Source organism: Tenrec ecaudatus, chromosome 11 (genome assembly GCF_050624435.1).
Source record: "Tenrec ecaudatus isolate mTenEca1 chromosome 11, mTenEca1.hap1, whole genome shotgun sequence".
In the NCBI taxonomy this organism is placed as follows: Eukaryota; Metazoa; Chordata; class Mammalia; order Afrosoricida; family Tenrecidae; genus Tenrec; species Tenrec ecaudatus.
In genome coordinates this window covers 152,217,632-152,237,955 of record NC_134540.1, presented here as the reverse complement: position 1 = coordinate 152,237,955, position 20,324 = coordinate 152,217,632, and the positions used below count along the sequence as shown (strand labels likewise).

Genomic DNA, 20,324 nt, shown 5'->3' with positions numbered 1-20,324 from the left:
GCTGACCAGTGCTGATGGGGATGCAGCAGGCAGGTCAGACAGCTCTCTAGAACCAGGGTGCTCTCGGTTGCTATACCAACTCAATGGCAACTAACATCAGCAACAACTTAGTATGCCCTAGAAAAGACAAGCTACGCACCTGTACCTTAATAGACTCTGCCTAAGGCTCAGTACCCTTAAAAATCACAGCCAACATTTCTGCTAACTATGCGCTGGCACTTCTCTCGGTGGTTGAAATGTACTTATCTCATTGATCCTCACAACAGCCTCACAGTGTCTGCTATGCCTGTGTACATCTTTCTGAAAGAGAAACAGGTACAGTAACGCACAGTTAACATTCCCAGGGGTCCCCATTCAACAGGTGGCAGGACTGGAGATGGCTCCCAGGCAGCTTGGGCCCAGGGTCCTCGTTCTGAAACAGTACCCTCCCTGCTGTGTATTCATCGGCTACGGGAAAATCCAAATGAGCATAGTGTCACCTCTGCATCGAGATGGAGGTGGTCTGGCTTGGACTAAACACCAAAAAGCTGGTGCTATGCTAACCACCGAGCGGATTTCCTGGGTGATGCCGAGAGGCAATGCACTCAGGGGTTAACTAAAAGGCTGGAGGTTTGAGGAGGCCTGGAGGTAGATGCCTCAGAGGAAAGGCCTGGCGGTCTGTTTCTAAACATGGAGCCATGGAAAGCCTTATGGAGCACCATTCCATGCTGACATACAAGGGAATGCTAAGAGTCAGCGTTGATGGCAACTGCTCAGCCACCTAATTAGATTATGACAGAACTAGTGAGTGAACGCTGAGGTGCCAGACAGCAAGGCCAAGTGGCAGGATAATGACTCTTATGTGCCAGTCAGTAAGAACAACACAGCTTCAACTACTTGGTGCCCAAGCAGACCATCCAGTCAAGGTAGCACAACAAAAGCGAGCAAGTCCAGTGCTCTGACAAAGTGGATAAAGTGGGCTGAGCAAAGTGAAGCCATAGAAAAACATCTTCTTCACATGTTCAATGGAATTCCCTTTTCTCCTACGCACTTGGCACTGACGTGGGAACGCATCTCCAAGAATCCGTGAACTCAGTGTCAACCAGCTATTCATTCAGGAGGAGTCATGAATGGCATGCGTGCAGAGACACAAATATCCTTCATTTATTGCATTATAAGCAGGAGAGGACCAAGAAGTCGAACCCCCCTCGTGAGGTCACCTACGGAGATGGCGGCATCTTTTCAACCTCATGCAGCAATACTCGTCTCATCTAAAATTTACATCTTGAATCGTCTACCGTTCCCTTAACTTTAACAGACAATGTGAATGAGCGAGCATAGCTTGAAGTAACTGTGTATTTCTAATTACCAGAGAGCCATCAGGAACCCTGGTGGTAGAATAGTTCAGCTCTTGGCTGTTTCACCATTATGCCTCACAGTCTTGAATGGAGGTATAAACCCATCCGACAGCCCCATGGGAGGGAAAATCTGAAAAGCTACTCCAATAGAGATGACAGCATAGAAACCCTCTGGGGCAGTTCTACTGGTCACTATGAGTTGACTGGACAGCACACACAATAACAAGAAACAGCCACAATGGTAGAAAGATTTTATCCAGTAAAGAGTAAAGCTTAAAGTAGAAACTACATCTACACCATGTGTGAAGAGTACTAGAGATCAACAATGGCACCGTTTTCAAATAACTGCAAATAGAAACACCCAGAGGAAGGAGAAGAGACAAGCGTAAGAACATCTGAGGCAAATGACTTGTTGACAAATCTTACAGGCCAAGAAGAAGTACATCTAATATCGCAATTCCCTGCTTCCTCACCAATTGGCTCCATGCTGCAGCTCTGCATGGTTGGAAAAGAAGTTTCTTTATGTTGCCTAGTTTTTCCTTGGAACTGTTAGAGTAAACAAAGGAGGCCATGCAGGAAGTTCTAGTTTGAACAACAAAGCAATGGTGGAACTGGTGTAGTTAGATTCCAACACTCGGGGACTGTGAACCATGTGAAAGGATGCCTTTGAGACCAGAAGTTTGCAGGAGAATGTGTGTGTGTGTGTGTGTGTGTGTGTGTGTGTGTGTGTGTGTGTGTGTGTGTGTGTTTGTGTGAGTAAGTATTATTTTTGATAAAAAGGCAGAAATTGGTTTGAAGTGGACTAAAGGGAATAGTTGAGAAATCGGTTTTTGTTTGTTTGTTTGTTTGTTTGTTTGATTTTCCAGGCTTTGAATGAGCACCTACCGGAATCATAAAACATCATCATCACTTGAACGGAAAGGCAGGAAGCAAAAGCAAAGGGGCACGGGGACCAGTGGCAGAACACAAACACAGTCAGATTGAACATTTGATTTTCCCTTGGGAAAGAATCTCCCCGCTGCACTGTGGGGACAAGGTGGTGTGAGAACAGCTGCAGAGTACAGAGCTGTTAGTGGTGCTGGCCTCACAGCCCTAAGCCAACTGGACACGAGGCGCCACTCGGCTCTCTTTAGCCAAAAAACAACACACTCTTCCTGAGTTCTGTGCACATAGTGGGGATGCAGTGGGAATTTGAGGATGAGCTGAGTCGCTTCTTCTTAACTGAGGCAGCCGTGGAGTGCCTTTGACAGGGATGTTCTGGACATTCCGTTAGCACCGGACCGCATCCTCAATGCCCACAGCAACAGACATGCATTCTGAGCCAATTTTCCAGTGCACTGTGGAGTTTGGAGACTGGTGGGCAAGTATTTGCTTCCCAGAAACTTCAACTACAGCATGTGGACGGTAGCTGTCCCCCACTGCCCTTCTGAAGAGGCCACATCCCTCCCACCCCCACACCCCATCCTTTCTCAGACTGGAGGGAGGGATGGAATTTGGGGGTAGCTGGCATTGTAATGCTTAAGCATTGGGCTGCGATCTGCATATTGGCATGTTGGAGCCACCAGCAGCTCCTCAGGAGAAAGATGGGGCTTTCTATTCCAATAAACAGTTACAGTCTCAGAAAACCCACAGGGGGGGTTGCTATGAGCCAGCATTGACTCGACGGCCGTGAGTTTGGTTCGGTTTGGCTCATGTAAACTGGTACTCTGATAGTGATGGGAAGAGGAGGGTCGGTGTGCCTTCTGTCTGTTCCCCTTACGGAGATTGCCTCTGTGCTAATGAAACAGAACATTCTTTACCTGGCTGCTGCTGCTGCTGCTGCTTCTTGAACCAAAGAAAGTAGAATTCATTTTATTTGAGGACAGGGACACAATTTTTATTGCATAGAAACTTTTTTTGTCATTTTTAAATTGTAGTCTGGGTGAAAATTTAGAGAGAAAAGCTTCACTCATTGCTGTCATGTTGAGTCTGACTCATAGTGACTTGACAGGACAGGGTAGAGTTGCCGCTGAGCCATTGGTAGTTTGGAACTCCTGACCTTGCGCCTAGCAGCCCAAAACATACCCCACTATGCTACCAAGGCCCCACAGAATAAATTAGACATATAGTAACTTGGTTAGAACATGATCACTGGCAAAGAAGATTACGAGGAGTTGCATGGGAGTAAAAGCTAAAGATGATACTGCCATAGACTCAATCTGCAATACAGTAATAACCAACAGCATCTATGTGTAGATACATAGACAGATGTGCATGCTAAACAGCCATGGGATGACAGTAAGTTGAGCAGATAGGTTTGGCTGAGGATATTCCCACAAACATATTTATATGCTATACCCTACAAAACCCTTCGACATCACCAAAACCTTGAGGGAGTTGAGTCACAGGGTTTTGAGACTTCAGACCACTGTCTTGGGGGACATATAGGTCAACTGATATCACATAGTCCACAAAGTCAATGTTCTACATCCTACTTTAGTGAGGCTATCTGTCTGTCTGTCTATCAATCTATCTATCCATCCATCCATCCATCCACCCACCCATTTATCCGTCCAGCCATCTGTCTATTTATTTAACATATTATGGTCTACCATGCACTGTGAGAAACAGAACTAGAAATGAAAATACATACAGGTCTTAAGTGACCTCAGAACTTACTCTGCTGCAGGTTGACGCAGACCTCAAAGAAAAAGACAGATGTCTCCTCCAGCAGTCCCCTCCAAATCCCAGCTCACCTAGATCAATGCTGACACTAGTGTTGAGTCTCTGAAACACCCCTCTCTGAGTTCATGCACACGCTTACCCAGAAACACCAGTTAATAGGTTGCACCTAGTCCCTGGACTACACCAAATCCAAATTTTCTCGTAAAAGATTTGACCCTAGCAAGAACCACGAACCACAAATCTGTCAGTTTGCCATGCTGTGCAAATTTCACCCCTGTGAAATTTTGAAGCTTTAAATATTTACAGGGGCAGAAAGCCTCCTCTTTCTCCCACAGAGTGGCTGGTGGTTTTGAACTGCTGACCTTGTGCTTATCAGCCAGCAGGCTGCTATGATCCCATTCATATGAATGAATATCCAGGGCAGGAAATCTAGAGACCAAAAGTAATTTATTGGTTTTCAGGGCTAAGGGGATAGAGGCAAAGGAGGGGATGGTAGCTATAGGGTGTAGGGTTTCTTTTTGATATGGTGAAAATGTTCTAACATTTACTATGGTGATATTTAATTTACTAAAAATAAATTATGCAATTTAAATCAGTGAATTATATATTACATGATTGTATGTCAATAAAGTTGTTGAGAAAGAAAAACTAAAAAAAAAACCACTCAGTAATATAAATGAAGGATTTTTTTTAAGTTTTAAGAAATACTTTTATTCGGTTATACTTCGCATGTAATACAGTCTATTCGTTCAATCATATTGGGAAGATTTGTGCAATCATCACCACAGTCAGTTTCAGAACAGTTTCTTCCTGTGTCGTTGTTGTTGGCTCCCTATTCCCCCAATCTTCCCCTGCCGTGTCCCTAGTCAATTATCCATCCAGTTATTGTCTCTAGAGATCAACCTGTCCTGGATTTTACATACAGAAAATCATGCAAAACACAAACAAGAAGCAAACAAACAAACAAAAGAGACAACCCCAACAAAAATGACTCGACAAAACATGGAATGCCCCAGGGGAGAAAGAACAGGCAATCTGCTTCCATAAAGATTACAGGATGAGGAGGCAAGAAAGCCCCAGTGGGCAGCTCGATAGTGTCGCACGGGGTTGCTATGACTAGGAAGTCGCTTTTGCCTTGTTTTTGTTTGTTTGTTTGTTGTCAACATGTCACACAAAATATCACAAATCTTGAATGCCATCATTAAATATTGTCCAACAGGATGTCTTACTTTCACACACCACCTAGGAAATTCTTGTGACTTCATTTAGACCATCAATTTATGCACATTTCCAATGAGCTGGATACATGTAGACTGAGAAAAGAGCTTACTTTTGCTCAACGTAGAGAGGATCGAAGAATTCCGTTGTGATCTTGTTGGCATATAAGGAACAGCCAGTCATGGAGCACAGCCCTAGAAAGTACGAGAAGGAAAGTGCTATTGTTATTGGCCATCCATTAGCATCATGAAGTACCTTGTGTGGAATAAAGTTACTGTTTACCTGACAGTATGAATACAATTCCAGCCAAACAAGCAATTTTAGCTTTGGCTTTATCTGAGCCTCCGACTTTGGTACACTTCATTCCAAACAATGCAAATATGGAACCAAAAAAGCCAAGGCTGACAGCAGCAATCATAAGTCCTCTACATGCCTGGATGTAACCTGAAATTAGAGCAGGTCATTTTACATTAACATAAAATATGGGGTTGTCTATGGGTAAGTCTTCATTGTACATAATCACTCTCAACAATTGTTCCCTTTCCCAAAGAAATCACTGTGATGACTAAGGGAAGGCACCTCAGGGGAGCCTTATTCCTATGCCACACGTTGGCTTGTACATCATTCCCAAAATAGATCTCTGGCTACAATCATCCCCATTTTCAAATCCTTTATGTAATGTGCCAGAGTGCAGTTCTTACAGATTGTGCTCCACCCCAGATCTGATGCAGTGCCCGGGCAAGTAGGCCTCTACAACTCCCACTGAGGTAGTTAGTTTATTGTGCCAACCTGGCCGATACACACATGTGGGGTTAATTGAAGGGCAGAGGGATAAATGGCTCCATGAGCCTCGCCTTTCAAGTTCTCGGGTCTCTTGCTTTCTGATGGTCAGACCAGGGTGCAGCTGCCTTAGCCAGTTCCCTGGTCAGCTGGCAAGGCTGACTTCCTGCAAGACATCCCTGAGTAGAAGCCACATGGACCTACCCTCATGCAGCTCTGGGTGCTGGAGCAGCTGTGTGGAGACCCCTGACAGCACTGAGATGTTTACATATTCACTGATTCGGATTTCCTCCTGCAGTCGGCATCACAGTGTGTGTTTTGTGAGATGGAGGAGGACTTTGTGGATTGGTGTTGGACATATGGGTTAACGTTGGACTTGTGGGATTGGGCAGCACGAGGTTGGGATGTTTTCTTGATGCATGCTTACCCTTTATATAAAATTCTCTCTTATACATGAGTTTCTGTGGATTTGTTTCTCTAAAGTACCCAGACTAACACACCCACAATCCTCCAACTCTTCCATACATACGTTGAGCCCTTTAAATAGTTAATTTAATTTTTTTCACATGAAATATCTGCAGGCAAACCTCTGAGCTAGGGTAGGTTCAGTTCTAGACCTTTGAAATAAAGCAACCGTCACAAGAACGCTAGTTGCACAGATGTTTTGGTTACCTAGTGCATATAAAAGGAGTGCTGGTGGCAGTGAGTTTGGTTTTTTTGGTTTGGTGGTGTAGTGGCTATGTGTTGGGCTACTAACTGCAAGGTCAGCAGTTTGAAACCACCTGCTCCTCCATGGGAGAAAGATAGGGCTTTCTTCTCTGGGAAAGAGTGCAGTCTCAGAAACCCACAGGGGCAGGTCTAGCCTGTTGTGCAGGGTCACTAAGAGTTGGAATCCACTTAAGCCCCTAGCATCAGCTCCTCATTTTTTCCCCTACCTCCCCACTTCCCCCTCCCTCATGAACCCTTGATAATTTATTATTTTGTCATATCTTGCCCTGTCCGACATCTCCCTTCACCCACTTTTCTGTTGTCCGTCCCCCAGGGAGGAGGTTATATGTAGATCCTTAGAATTGGCTCCCCCTTTCCAAACCACCCTCTCTCCTCCCTCCCAGTCTCATCACTCACATCCCTGAAGTCTCATCCCTGAAGGGATCATCGGCCCTGGATTTCCTGTGAATGATGAGGGTAATGAATGCACAAATGTGCTAAAAAATAAAAATAAAAGCCACAGAGTGGCAGAATAGATTTTTGTCAAAAGAAGCATCATCGTGGAGAGCAAATATTTTGAGAATTATGAAGGTAACAAATGTACTAATGTGCTTTATACAATTGATATATCTATGGATTGTGATAAGAGTTGTATGAGCTCCCAATAAAATGATTTTTTTAAAAGAGTTGGCATCAAGTCAATGGCAGTGAGGGTTTTTTTGTTTATTTGTTTGTATTGCAAACTTAATAAACTATAGTGCATGACTTTTATATGTACTCACCGCGAATGAATCAATCCTGACTCACAGTCATCCTGTAGGACAGGGTAGAACTGCCCCTGTGAGTTTCCAAGATTTTAACTCTTAACCGTGGTAGAAATCCTAGCGCAGCTGATGGGCTCTAACTGCTGACCTCGTGCTTAGCAACCCAGTGTGTGAGCACTATACCACCAGGGTACCTGAAGTATGCCATAACAATATGAGAAAAGTATGCCATAACAATATAGGAAGAATTGTGAGAATACCAAAATGGGACCCAGCAACATGAAGTGAGCACATATGCTATAGGGGAAATAGCGCTGACAGACTTGCTGAGCGGCCAAACCTTCAGTTTGCAAAAATACCCCGAATCTACGAAGTGCAACAAAATGAGGTTTCCCTATACTTGGGCAGCAACCCCCAGAAAGGGTCAAGCGTTCCAACATCAGGGGAAGCTTATAAATGCATGCCACTGAATCTTCGTCTTGAACCTTGGGCAGTCTAAACCCTGAGCTAGCTTGACATTTTATTCCTTTCAGAGCACATAAAATAAACATGGGTTAAAAAGAAGCATGGCTGAGTAGTACAATAACATAATTGTTGCATCACTTATTTGCATATAGGTGGATGCTTTCTGTTTGGCTGCTCCACTCTCCACTTGTACAACTCATTTCCTTCGTCGCTTATTGTCACAACCAGAGTGATAGAGTACTTCAGCCTACCTTTGGTCCAAAACACTAGTACCATTTTATTCAATAAAGTTTAAACTAACAAACTTTTGCCCTGTAAGATTCTCTTTCATTTCAGTCTCAAACTCTGTCATAGTTCAGTCCAAAATATTGATAGCAGACCAATATTAGGTGGACTGACTTTGTAGGTATAAATCACTACTGATTAAGCAAGCCAAAAGATCCACCCATCAGGTTTACATGAGAAATTCCACTTTTTAGTTGAATTAATTTAGAAGAATTCTTCATGCCCAGATACAGAAAATCATTTATTATTAGAGGTCAGGGCAAAGCGGAAAGGAAAATACTCATTCTTTCCTACAGACACATGGACTAGAGGTCACTGAATTTTGAATAAGCATAGTCTTAGAATGAGTCCTTCAAGTTTTACCTCAAGATTAAAAGAGTCTCCCTGATAAGCCTAACACTCTCATGTCATTTATAACCAGAGCTACAGGGGCACTGTTTGACTATTTTTTGAGATTTAAGCTTATGTATGGTTTTGATGTATTTCAGCAGATTTTGACTTACAGGCACTAAGAAAACCCAACACAAACAAAGAAAAACACAGAGGGAATGAACTAGTCCCTATTATAATAAGATATAAAATTATCTCCAAAAAGTTTAACTATAATTGGCATTGACTTTAGGAACCCTCCTGGCACTCTGGGTTAGGTAGGTATTGGCTGCTAATCAGATGATTCAAGGTTCGAGCCCACTAGCCATGCCTGGGGAGAAAGATGACCTCTTCAAGATTTATGGTTTTGGAAATCCCACATCGCAGCGGTTCTCAACCTTTGGGGCACGACCCCTTTGGGGTGAAATGACCCTTTCACAGGGGTCACTCGATTCCTAACAGTAGCAAAATTATAGTGATGAAGTAGCAATGAAAATAATTGTATGGTTGGCGGTGTACCACAACATGAGAACCTGTATGCACAGCATTAGGACGGTTGAGAACCACTGCCATATAGGGTCACTGTGTGTCAGAATCAGCTCAATGGTAGAGACTTTGGGGGTTAGTTGTCTATACAGGCTTTTCTAACAGAAAATGCACAAGGTTAAATTCTACAGCCTGATCAGGTAGAATGTGGAATGCGTTTCCCCAGGTGGTTAGCTCCCAGGACAGGCCAGTGCACTCCTAGTGTGGCTGGTAAAATAACAGTGGTCCTCAAACGTTAACCAATAAGCAGACTTTTTTTTTTCTTCTGTGTGTTTCTTTGCCTGAGCTCTCCCTGTTCTGCCCTCCTTCTTGCAGCTGCTGGAACTGCTTTGGTCCCTTGGTACAGCAGGAGAAAAGAGATGGAGAGAGAAGGTGATGATATGGTTCGTGTCTGGCTTTAGTACTAACGGGAACACTCATTGGAAGGATAAAGTCCCTCTCTCCAGTGTGTTCAGGGCAGCAACAACATGTTGGCTTTTCATAGGCAAAAGAGAAGTTACTTCACATGGTCAATCCTGTTCCAGACTTTCTGAAATGGGGAGAAAAGAGCAGGGGGTGTGGTGCCTGGAAGTAAACTCCCCTGCCAGCCATAAATGTAATGAAAAAGCTTTTACTGCAAACCTGAGGTTTGGGAATTAGGGGCTGTCAGGGCTTACAAAGGAGCCCTGGTGGTGTCGTGGTTATGAATTGGGCTGCTAATGGCAAAGTCTACAGTTCAAAACCACCAGCAGCTCCTCACAAGAAAGACAAATCCTTCGACTCCTATAAAGAGTTTCTGTGCCAGAAACCCACAGGGAAAAAAAATCGATCCTGTCCTATAGTCAGAATGGACTCAATAGCATTGAGTTTGGTTTGGTTTGGAGGAGAGGAGCTGATGCCAGGGGCTTCGGTGGAGAGCATATGTTTTGAGAATGACAAGGGCAATGAATATCCAAATGTGCTTTACATAACTGATGTATGTATGGATTGTGATAAGAGTTATATGAGCCCCTAATAAAACAATTTTAAAAAAACCACCAACAGACTCCGGCCTGAAGTGTCTCTCAGAACAAGCTCTTGCAGGGTTTCCCTTTGAAAACTTAGACCTGTCCAATCTTGATTTTACACAGTTCCTGAGTGTAAAACTTATTTCAACTAACCCCTTCCAGGAAAGTGGCAGTAAAACCCTAGTCAAGGAGGCCATTATTCTTGACAGGTCTAATTTATAGACACCCTTAATAGCTAATTAAGACATTAAGGTGCTGAAGCATGAACATATTTATTTAGACATTCTCTGAAGTGTAATTTATAGTTGAGTCTCTTAGGAGAATGGCTAACATTTCCACTAAGAAAAACAGGGACATACACTACAAACAACATGACTGGAAATCATTCTCAGCTGAAGTTCAAGTGGTGCTTTGAAAGGAATACAGGTTAGCAATAAGCTCAAAGCACTAGGTCATTGGGCCATCAAACTTCCAATTACTAAAACACAAGGACTTCAAAGCTATGATTTCTGCTGAATAAAATCCTTCAAGGTGACCTTTAAACATTAGGTGTTTTCCAAAGACTACGTAACTTACTTTTAAATTTCAAACTCACAGAAAACAACCACTTGGTGGGGAAAACTCATTTGTATGACATGCGCTCAGTATTCAATTTGAAGGGGCGGGGGTGGGGAGGGGAGTGCGGTTTTCTTATACCCAGAAGTATAACATGAAGGAAAGAGCAAGAACTCTGAATTTCAGCCCTGGTTCTTCGATTTATCAGCTACGTGCCCTGGGTTACATTACTTAATCCCATTGGGCCTCCGTTTTCTCATCTGTAAAATGGGGATAGCGGTACAGACTTCACATGCACAAAGTGGCCTGTAAGTGGTAAGAAGCATCGTTAAAAGTTCTTCCTCCATAATGCAGAGATGAATTCCAGGCTGAATTAGAGTATGGAGTAACAGCAAATTGAGAATACGGAGCTTTTCCTGGATCCATTTTTCTTATGGCAAAACAGAAATGGTTCTCCTGTCACTGAGAAATCAGAGCATTGGTCTCCTGTGGGAAAGTCACGACAAAGATCCCATCATCTGCATCCAAGAGGCTTCATTTTCCACTGATCTGACCTATGGGCCTTTCCTCTCCCTTCTTGGAGTTCTTTTTGATCTAGAGCTTCTGCCTCAGTTCAGGGGAGGGCTGCTCTGCCCATGATAATACAGCTTTCTAATGTCACTTGGGAGATAAAGTCAGAAAGTCCACTGGCAGAGTACAGTTGATAGATACCCAGAGGGGCCCTGCTCAGGGATGTCCCACTTGTAGGTGGGTGAATCACCTCCACATGAAGATGGAGTTTTACGATTCCAATCTCAAAAATGCTATCTAGGAGACAGAAAGACAAATTGCTCACATTAGGATAAGGAATGCCTTCGAAAGCCACAGAAAGTAAAGTCAATAAGGAAGGGAACAACTGATCATATTAGAAATTTTAAAGTTCTGTGTGGAGAAAAAATATACCATAAAGCTAAGAGAAAAACAATGACCCAAGACAATAATATATGTAAAACAAACCAACAATTCACATCCAGAGTTTTAAAAATGAAAATCATTTAAACCAATAAGAAACAACAGAATCCTGAGCTTAGGATTTGGACAGGGAAACACAAAAGGGAAAAATGAAAATTGCCAATAAATACACAATAAGGGGGTCAAGACAACAACTCATCCAGGAAATACCAAGTGTAATGACAAATAAGATAATATCCGTCATCCATTATTACATAGAGTCAATCACGTAGGAGTGAGAGTACAGGCAAACTCATACTCGGGTGCCCTGTGGATCGAATGTAATGTGCCAGTAAATGTGGAATATTAACAGGCTTCTTCTACTGCCGTGGCAATTCCTATTTCTTAGTAACCACACACATACATACGTAGACAAAGCAGTGACTCTAAGGATTTTCAGTACAATGCTCGCAATAATGAAGAGTGGGAAGGGGCCCAGGGTTCTAGCAGTGGGGAAAGGGTTCAATGAACCCAGTTTTCCACATTAATCACTATGAAAAGACTTATTTCTGTAAGTACTGGCTCTGAAAGATAAGTTTCTAGTTTTACAACATTGCAGAATAACAGTGTGCTCTATAAAAGTTCTATTGCATGTCATTTTTAGACACAGGGACACATATGAAGACCATGCATTCCTTCATATCCCACTCACACCCAAATCTAGCACTTGATCACTGAGCTCTCTAGCCTGCTGCCTGCTCTCCTCACCTGCTTCCTAATCAGAGCACCACAACTACGCTCACTTCAGAAATATAGGTGAAAACCTCATTACTCTGCACTCAATAATCTTCCTGGGGTATTTTTGTTCTTGCTCTTTTCCCCTGCACACCCAACTACCCTATTAAAGAATGCCTGCCTCTCTGGCTCACTAGCTCAGATACACACACACACGCATACACACACATCTACTCACTGCCGTCAAGTGAATTCTGACTCACGGTGACCCCTTAGGGCAGGGTAGTATTGCTTCCCGTGCACCCACTGAGACTAAATCTTTAAGAGTGCCCAAAGCCTTATCCTTCTCCCACCAGGCAGCTCTGTGGTTTAGAACTGCTGACCTTGCAGTTAGCAGTCCAATACGTAGCCCACTATACCACCAGCACTCCTCTCAGATAACAATACAGTTACAACATAATAAGGCTCTTAAGGTAGTTACTCTCCATTGCATATTCCTACATGCAAACCACAGAAACAAGAGCCTGCCTGTTCACAGTATCTGCCTAGATGTGTGCTCGGTGGAGCACAGGAAATTCAAGAGTAGTATCTTGGGAATCAAGAGTGTTCTGGCTGCTTATTTTACACAACCACAGGCAAACCAAACCGGGTATCATCCTTCAAACATCCGACACACATTCCCTTATAGTGAGGTCCCATCACGTACAACATTGAGCAAGAGCAGTTTGCTTTTCGTGGCAAATGCCATGTTAGGAATCAAATCTTGTGTCTTTTATTTACCCAGCTAGGTAAATAAGAAACTTGAGTGCAGGCGGCGAGAGAGGAGACAGAGACAGAGACAGAGAGAGAGAACAACGCAACGCTGAAAGTAATGTAAATGATTCCTCTTCAGAAGCCAGGTTTCCACATTAATGAATCTTATATCACTATTAAAAAGACTTATTTCTAGAAGTACTGACTTGAAAAGATAAGTTTTAAATTTTACAACATTACAGAATAGCAGTGTGCTATATCTAATGTTTATTTTAGGTCATTTATGTAGGGATCTACAAAATTCTGGCAGAGCCTAGAATTTGAGCAATCATTGTAACCAGGAGGACTTCTACTCCCTTGAAACAAAGGGAGCCCGTGAGAATATCCTCCTGTTGCTATTACATAAAATAAAAACGCTATAAAGCCTGGTTGGCAATAACACCGGAGCTGGACATAGACAAGAGAGCACGAGGGACACAGGAATTGCTACCCAGGGAGGGTACTGACACACGATCCTCTCCACTCAACTGACACTACCTAGGCGGCAGAATGCTTGGAAAAAGTATTAAACCCAAGCTCGATCAACTTGTAGGCAAGTTTGAAATTGGTGGTGATGGGAGGGGGAGGTGAGAACCCGCGGCAGTTTCTCTCTTTCCAGCCTTTTAAAAGAAACAACACAACAACGGTTAAAGGGAGTTAAAGGCAAGTACATCTGGCTTTCAATGACAACGTGTTACCCGGAGCCACGCGCTGCAGGAAAAAAGAGCCCAGACAAAGCCCTGCGTTGTAAACTTTGCGTCTGGGGCGAGTGTGGTCTTGACAGTCTCCCGAAGAAAAGGGACCCCACAGCCGCGTCTTTCATCCTCAGAACACCGGCCCCACCCCTTGCCCCCCTCCCCCACGCCCATAGGGAGTCATCCCAACTGGGGCCTGACCGCGTGTCTCCTTTCCCAGGGCCCCAGCTCAGACCGGGCAGCGGCCCCAGAAAGCGAGCGGCGGGCACGCATATCCAGTCCAACGCCCCAGCCCAGCGAGACGCGCGGCGCCCAGTCTCTGACTGCAACCTGGGGCCGTGGGGATCTAGGGTGCACCCGGGCATCCCCACCCCACCCCACCCCCGCGCCCTCCGGCCAAGAGGACGCCCCGTGGGCTGCTCAGGGAGGGATGAGGGCGAGGGGAAGCAGACCGTCCAGCGCCAGCATGGAGGGGAAATCCTTGCAGTTGGAGACGCCCGTGGAGTCGGTGACACACGTCTTCCACAGGTTGGCCCAATAGGTGGCGGTGGTGATGACGGTGCCGTCGATGGTGGAAACCTTCCAGTAGTCGGTGGGCAGCGTGGAGGAGACCAGCACCCAGCCGGAGATGGAGACCATGAAGGCAATGATCTCCGAGGCCGTGCTCGCCATGCCGCTGGCTGCAGCCACGCTAGCGCACCCACTCGGCGCCGCGACCCCCGCGCGCTCCGCGCCGCGCACCCGCCCCGGGCTCCGCCTCCGCGCCCATCGCCGCCCCCGCTCCCCTCCCCGTCCCTGCCCCCGCCCCCGCCCCCGTCCCCTTCCCCGTCCCCGTCCCCGCTGGGAGGCGCACGCGGACCCGCCGAGAACCAACCCGGTGGCGCGCGAGGACGCGGGGCACTGCACCAGACTCCTGCCCGCGAGCTGGCCGGGTGCCCTGAGCCAGGGGTCCGGGCCCAGGGCCCCTGGAGCCTGGCACCCTTCAGGGCCCAACTGACAACCGGATAGGGACAATGGGCTGCCCGCTTCCCCACCCACCACCCCGAGTCTTAAGCCCCTCCCTCCCTTCTTTGGCCGGCAGCCGGTACGCACGGCAAATAACTTCGCTTCCAGAAAGCCTTGTAAAAGGAGAAAAGGGAAAGCGGATTGTGTGCCCTGAAAGGACACAGTGTGACAAGGCCGCCCTCGGTTTGATCAATGCTAAAGGTGTTCCCGTGCTGCCCTGTTGGGCTTGGCAAGTAGGGATGGCTACAGGTTTGGGGCTCAGACTGAGTCTTGCTCACAAAGCCCTGCAGTTCTTTGGGGCCAGGTGTTAGGCGGAAATTAAGTGCGCAGCCCCGGCTTAAACTCAGCGACATATGGAGAACCCAGACTCGACCAGACCCTTCTCTTCGACTTCGAACTAGAAATAATTCAGCCATAATGCTGGCATGCTTACGCGAATGTACTATTCACCAGACATTTATTTAAGGCATTCACACACACCGCCCGGCCCCCCACCCCACCCCCTACGTCAACCTAGCCCTACTTCTATTGTGTCTATTCGGTGAAGTAATGGTTCTGTGACACTAGAACGTTTACTACCTTATTTTTAACTTTTAAACCTCTTCTGCTTTTGGTGCCTTGTTGAAAATTAAGCTCATTCGCTCATTCATCCCTTTATTCCAGTTTGAAGGTAAGCCGAAAGGTCACGCTGTACTTCCAGCCCCCGCGGTCACAAATCTGTGTATATCTGAGAGAGCAAAGACACTGGCTGTATTATAGAATTTTTTATTTGTCTACTCAAAGTTCTTTCACGTCTTTGTGCAGGCTTTCAGGATTCACCTTTGCCAAAAGTAAACAACGACCTAAAACCTATAAATCAGTCTTCTTTAAAAAAAGCTGGTTGCTAACTGTTTCACAATCTTTATGGGGAGACAACGATGGTGCATTGTGAAGAATTCTACAAATCTTCCTTAACATTTTTTCCTTTTAACCAGATGAAGGCAAAATGAAATTAGAGATGGCTTTGGAGGTGACAGTTATGATGGCAGAGTACTCATCAGTATCCAAAAGGTCAGAGGTTAGCTGCTCCATGGAAGAAAGATGGGTAAAGTCCATTTCCTGAAAGATTTCCAGCCTTGGAAACCTCATGGGATGATAGTTCTACTCTGTCCATAGACAGTCGGTTTGGGGTTGGGTGGAGAGATTATTCCTGGGTGATGCAAATCGTTTTGAACTCAGCTGCTAATGGAAAAGTTGGCAGTGTGAATGCACCCAGTTGCACTCGGAAGAAAGGTCTGGCAATCGGCTTACTCTGAAACACATGGGGTTGCCATGAGGCAGAAACAATTAGATGGCAACACGTGTTTTTGGTGGTGGTACTTGTTTATGTTTCTTTCTTGTTTAAGGGAGAAGCGAGGAGATTGGGCTACAGACCTATAAAAATTTAAGATTTGGAAGACCCATCAGAGATCCTTAAAATGTGCTTCATTCTCAACACAGTTCATTCACGTTCACCTTACAGGGTTGGAGGCTGGGCATGGGCCAAGATATGTCTGTTCTGTTTGGGGTCAATGCTTTTAGAAATGTTTTCTTTAGACTGAGTCAGAATCGGTCCTCCTTTAGGTTCCACCCAGCCCTCTGTCATTCTGTGCTCTGGGGCCACAGAGGCTGACTCCCGCGTGCTGGACTGTGGCATAGTCTTAGGAGCTGTATTGGTGTGTGCATGCCCAACTCAGGGCTGTGAGTGACAGCTGGGGTGCAGATGGCTTGCCTGGTGCCATGCTAAGATAATGATGTGTTCTGTTTTGGGTCCCAACTTGTCCAGGTGTTTCCTGTTGGGTTCACTGGTGGGTCAGAACTAAATACAAAATCAGGGAAGCGTGGACCTACCCTCTCCCTTTTCAACTTCCCTCCTATTCAAAACAGTCACCTTTGAGTTTTGATTACAAAGTATTCTCTCTTTGGGTGATTTGCTTTTTAAAAGTGCTATCATCATTTGGGTTCTTCCCCTACATCATATTATTTCTCTTATTTCCACTATTATCTCCATGATATATTCCTTTTGGGGTCATCTACTTATTTGTGGTCAGATGTACAACTCAGAAAACATAGGACATTATCAATCACATTTCTAGGGCATTTTCTAAAATTAAAATTTGCACAATTTTGGTTTTGTACTTGATCTTCTGCTGCATTTCAGCTTTTTATATTACTTTGTTTTGTTCCTAAAAGGCAGTCATGAAATGTTGTTGTCTCTTTTTTTCCTTCACCCCCCCACCCCCAGTTCATTTTGATACCCGCACCAAAAAAGCACAGTATGGTCTCTCTTAGGACTCAAGCAGTTCCTCATTTGTTAGCAGGTCGATTATAAATCCAGTCATTTGGAACCAAAGCCACTCCTCCCCCGTACACCTGGCAAATAACTCGTTACCTGTCGTGCTTTTAAAAAATCCATAAACCCTGGTCACTATCATAATATAACTACTTGAAGAAGCAAGTTCTATATTCTGACTTAGAGCTCCCCAAAAAATGTCCCCCACCTCCACTGCATCATCAAATAATTAAGAATCTCTGGGGGTGGGCCATGGTAGTGTTATTTCTTAACCTGCTAATGAGCAGTCAAGTTGGGATCCACAGCTCTTAACAGTTGAACAGGTGGTGTGGATTATAAAGAGAAAGAATATGCATCTCTTGGTTAAAACTTCCACCCCAAAGGAAATACTCTTTGACTGTAGAGTTGTCCCATGATTTAATTTAAAAGATGTTGAACACGTGTCATACAATACATTAATGAAGATCTAAATGGAAGTGTCTGAGAAAACAGACCAGGGTCGCCAGGCCTGTGCATTTGATCACTTCTTTTATCTTTTACTTTCGGAAGTTAGACAACCCTAAACTCTTTTTCTTTTTCGTCTCTGAAATGTACTGCGTGTTTACTGTAGAACATTATATTGACCAGCCTGCAAAGACTTGGTCAAAGAGAGCAAAATGTTAGCTTTTGTTAGCACCTAAAGAATATTATGGCATGATTCAAACATTCATGTTAGAATCTGCCACTTTCAAACTAGTTAAGCCAAAAGAAATGTAGAGATATTACAGACGACCATGCCACTTGGCATAGAATGCCCAGGAAAAGACCAGGAACCAAATGGCGAAGACCTTTTTTTTTTTTTTAAGTAATAGAGAAATGGCTTGTTTCACTTTAAGATTATAGAGTCCAAAATAACCTTTGCTGTTAATCTGCAAACCTATGTACAGAGAGTACCTTTCAGCTGATAAATGCTTCCTTATTTTCTTTACTATTCAGTTCGCTGAAATTTTTATATAACTACTCCTAACCAACTATCCCTGAAGGTAAATGTAAAAATAAATGCCACAAAAGGTGCTTTTTTCCACGTGAAGAAAAAATAATCGGATGCTTTTCCATATGAAAACGACTAATTAATCTAGAAATGAGTAACAGTGAACTGAAGACATTTATTGTCCTGAAATATATTGTGGACTTGTCTACTCTTGAGACCTAAGCCACTAAGATAAACACTGGAAGTCATTTTTTTGGCATTACTATGGTGGATAAGGAAAAAGAGAGGACACCCTCCCCCGCCTCCAAGGCCACCCGCCCATGGTGGGTGGGGGGAGGTGGTAATCTTGTTCAATAGGAGTGTAAACCAGTTTATCCGACTGAACAGGAGATTTGTAGAAATTCTCTACTTGAGATTAATTCACCTGCCAAGCAACACAGGTGTGCCTTTCAACCGCTCAAGGATTTTCTAAGCATCAAATTTGGTTTCAGTATACATTAGCTCCTTTCTTGATTCCAGTGAGATGCCGTGCTGATAATCCAGTGGGAAGAAACCAGGAAGTCCTATAAATATATGGTATTAACTTTTAAAAAAATCACCGGAGCCAAATATTGTTACATCACTTTAAGGAGAAATCAATGCTGATACTGAGATATTAAAAGAGCATATCTGTGTACTAACATTTTTCCTGATGCTCTTATTTTATCTTAATGCCATACCCAAATTATATAAAACATATAACCTACTTAGTGGGAAAGATGTACAGTAATAAGAATAGTTATGTTTTTCTATTTTTATGCATTTTTGCTTACTATTGCATCATGGTTTCAAATATATATTATAAATGGAAAGTGGGCTTATTTGGGCATTCGGCAACCTCTTGGGCTATCTCTGGATGGCGCAAATAGTTTGTGCTTGACTACGCCCAAATTGCTTAGTTGAGCCCACCCAGCGACACCTCAGAAGAAAGGCCTGGCAAACCGCTTCCTTAAGAACACAGCCAAGAGAACCCTGTGGAGCATTCTGAGTCTGTAAGGCATGGGGTCATTTTGAGTAAGAGTCAATTCAACAGCAATGGGTTCAGGCTCTACTGTGTCCGAATGTTGCTAGGGGCTCATAGAAGTTGGGTCCATAGAGCTTATGGATTTACTTTTCATACATTTATTTGGAACACTAACTGTGGATAGATAAACTCAATTCCTGTGGAGCCCCTCACTCACTGCCATCGAGTCAATGCTGAGGATACTGGCTCACAGCGACCCTATAGGGCAGGGTAGAACTGCCGCCTGTGAATTTCATTGTGTAGGAGAATAGACAGCCCCATCTTCCCCACCCCCACTCCCAAAGAGCTGCTGGTGGCTTCAAACTGCCGACCTTGCATATCACAGTCCAACTCCTAAGCATTATGCCACTAGGGTTCCCCAGCACCTCTAGAGGGATATGATCCAAAGCAAGTGGCTTGAGGCTGTCTTGGTGAATCCCAGCTCAGCCTGGAAGATCTCTCCCTCTGGGATGCTGGACCCCAAAGGGTTTTTAAATGTGTTGTAGGTATGCCAAAAAGCAAGAAATGAGTAGGAATTCAACCTACCCATTCCAGCTTGGACAGCAGTGACATATTTTGAGAAAATAATTTTTATTTCCCTCGAGCTGAAGCTTCCTTTTTCGTAAAATAAAGGAATAATTCTGGTTGGCCTCCAAGACCATTCCCAACTCAAATCATCTCTGAAACGGTGATTCCTAATGAATTCAATCCCTGGCAAACCAGTAAGGAGAGAAGAGACTCAAGAGTTTGTCCTCTGTACCCTTCCTGCTTTCTTTCCCACCCAGCTCCCAGTCATGACTCTGCTTCCTTTGTAAAATTTAACTGATGTGAATTTAACTGCACATGTGCGTGATAGAGACTATCTTTTAGATATCTCTATGCATGGTCTTATTTTCATTTTTATTTATTAGAAACATCGGCTAAAGCATTGCCAAACCAAAACACCACACCCGCTACCATTCTTATCCACAGCAACCCTGTGGGGTTTGAGAGGCTGTAAACCTTGACAGGAGCAGATAGCCTCATCGTTCTCCCACCCATCTTTGACTGGTGGGTTTGAACTGCCAACCTTACGGTTAACAAGCCCAGTGGTTACTCAGTTCAGTTATGAAACGAGATGGTGTGGTGGGCAGAGGTAAACATGAGAAAAACACATGGCTCTGTATG

General features: G+C 44.3%; 1 protein-coding gene across 2 annotated transcripts in view; it reads right to left on the bottom strand.

The window, feature by feature from the left end:
* CLDN10 (claudin 10) overlaps positions 1–20,324 on the bottom strand; it is a 216,856-nt gene that overhangs the window by 20,177 nt on the left and 176,355 nt on the right. Inside the window, exons 2-4 of one of the 2 annotated variants that reach the window (XM_075562641.1) lie at positions 14,282–14,509; positions 5,502–5,663; positions 5,332–5,413 (exon numbers count right to left, since the gene is read on the bottom strand). In XM_075562641.1, coding sequence (XP_075418756.1) covers positions 5,332–5,413; positions 5,502–5,663; positions 14,282–14,509 — 472 coding nt within the window. The remainder of the gene's footprint in view (positions 1–5,331; positions 5,414–5,501; positions 5,664–14,281; positions 14,510–20,324) is intronic. The other variant, XM_075562642.1, reaches the window with a different exon arrangement.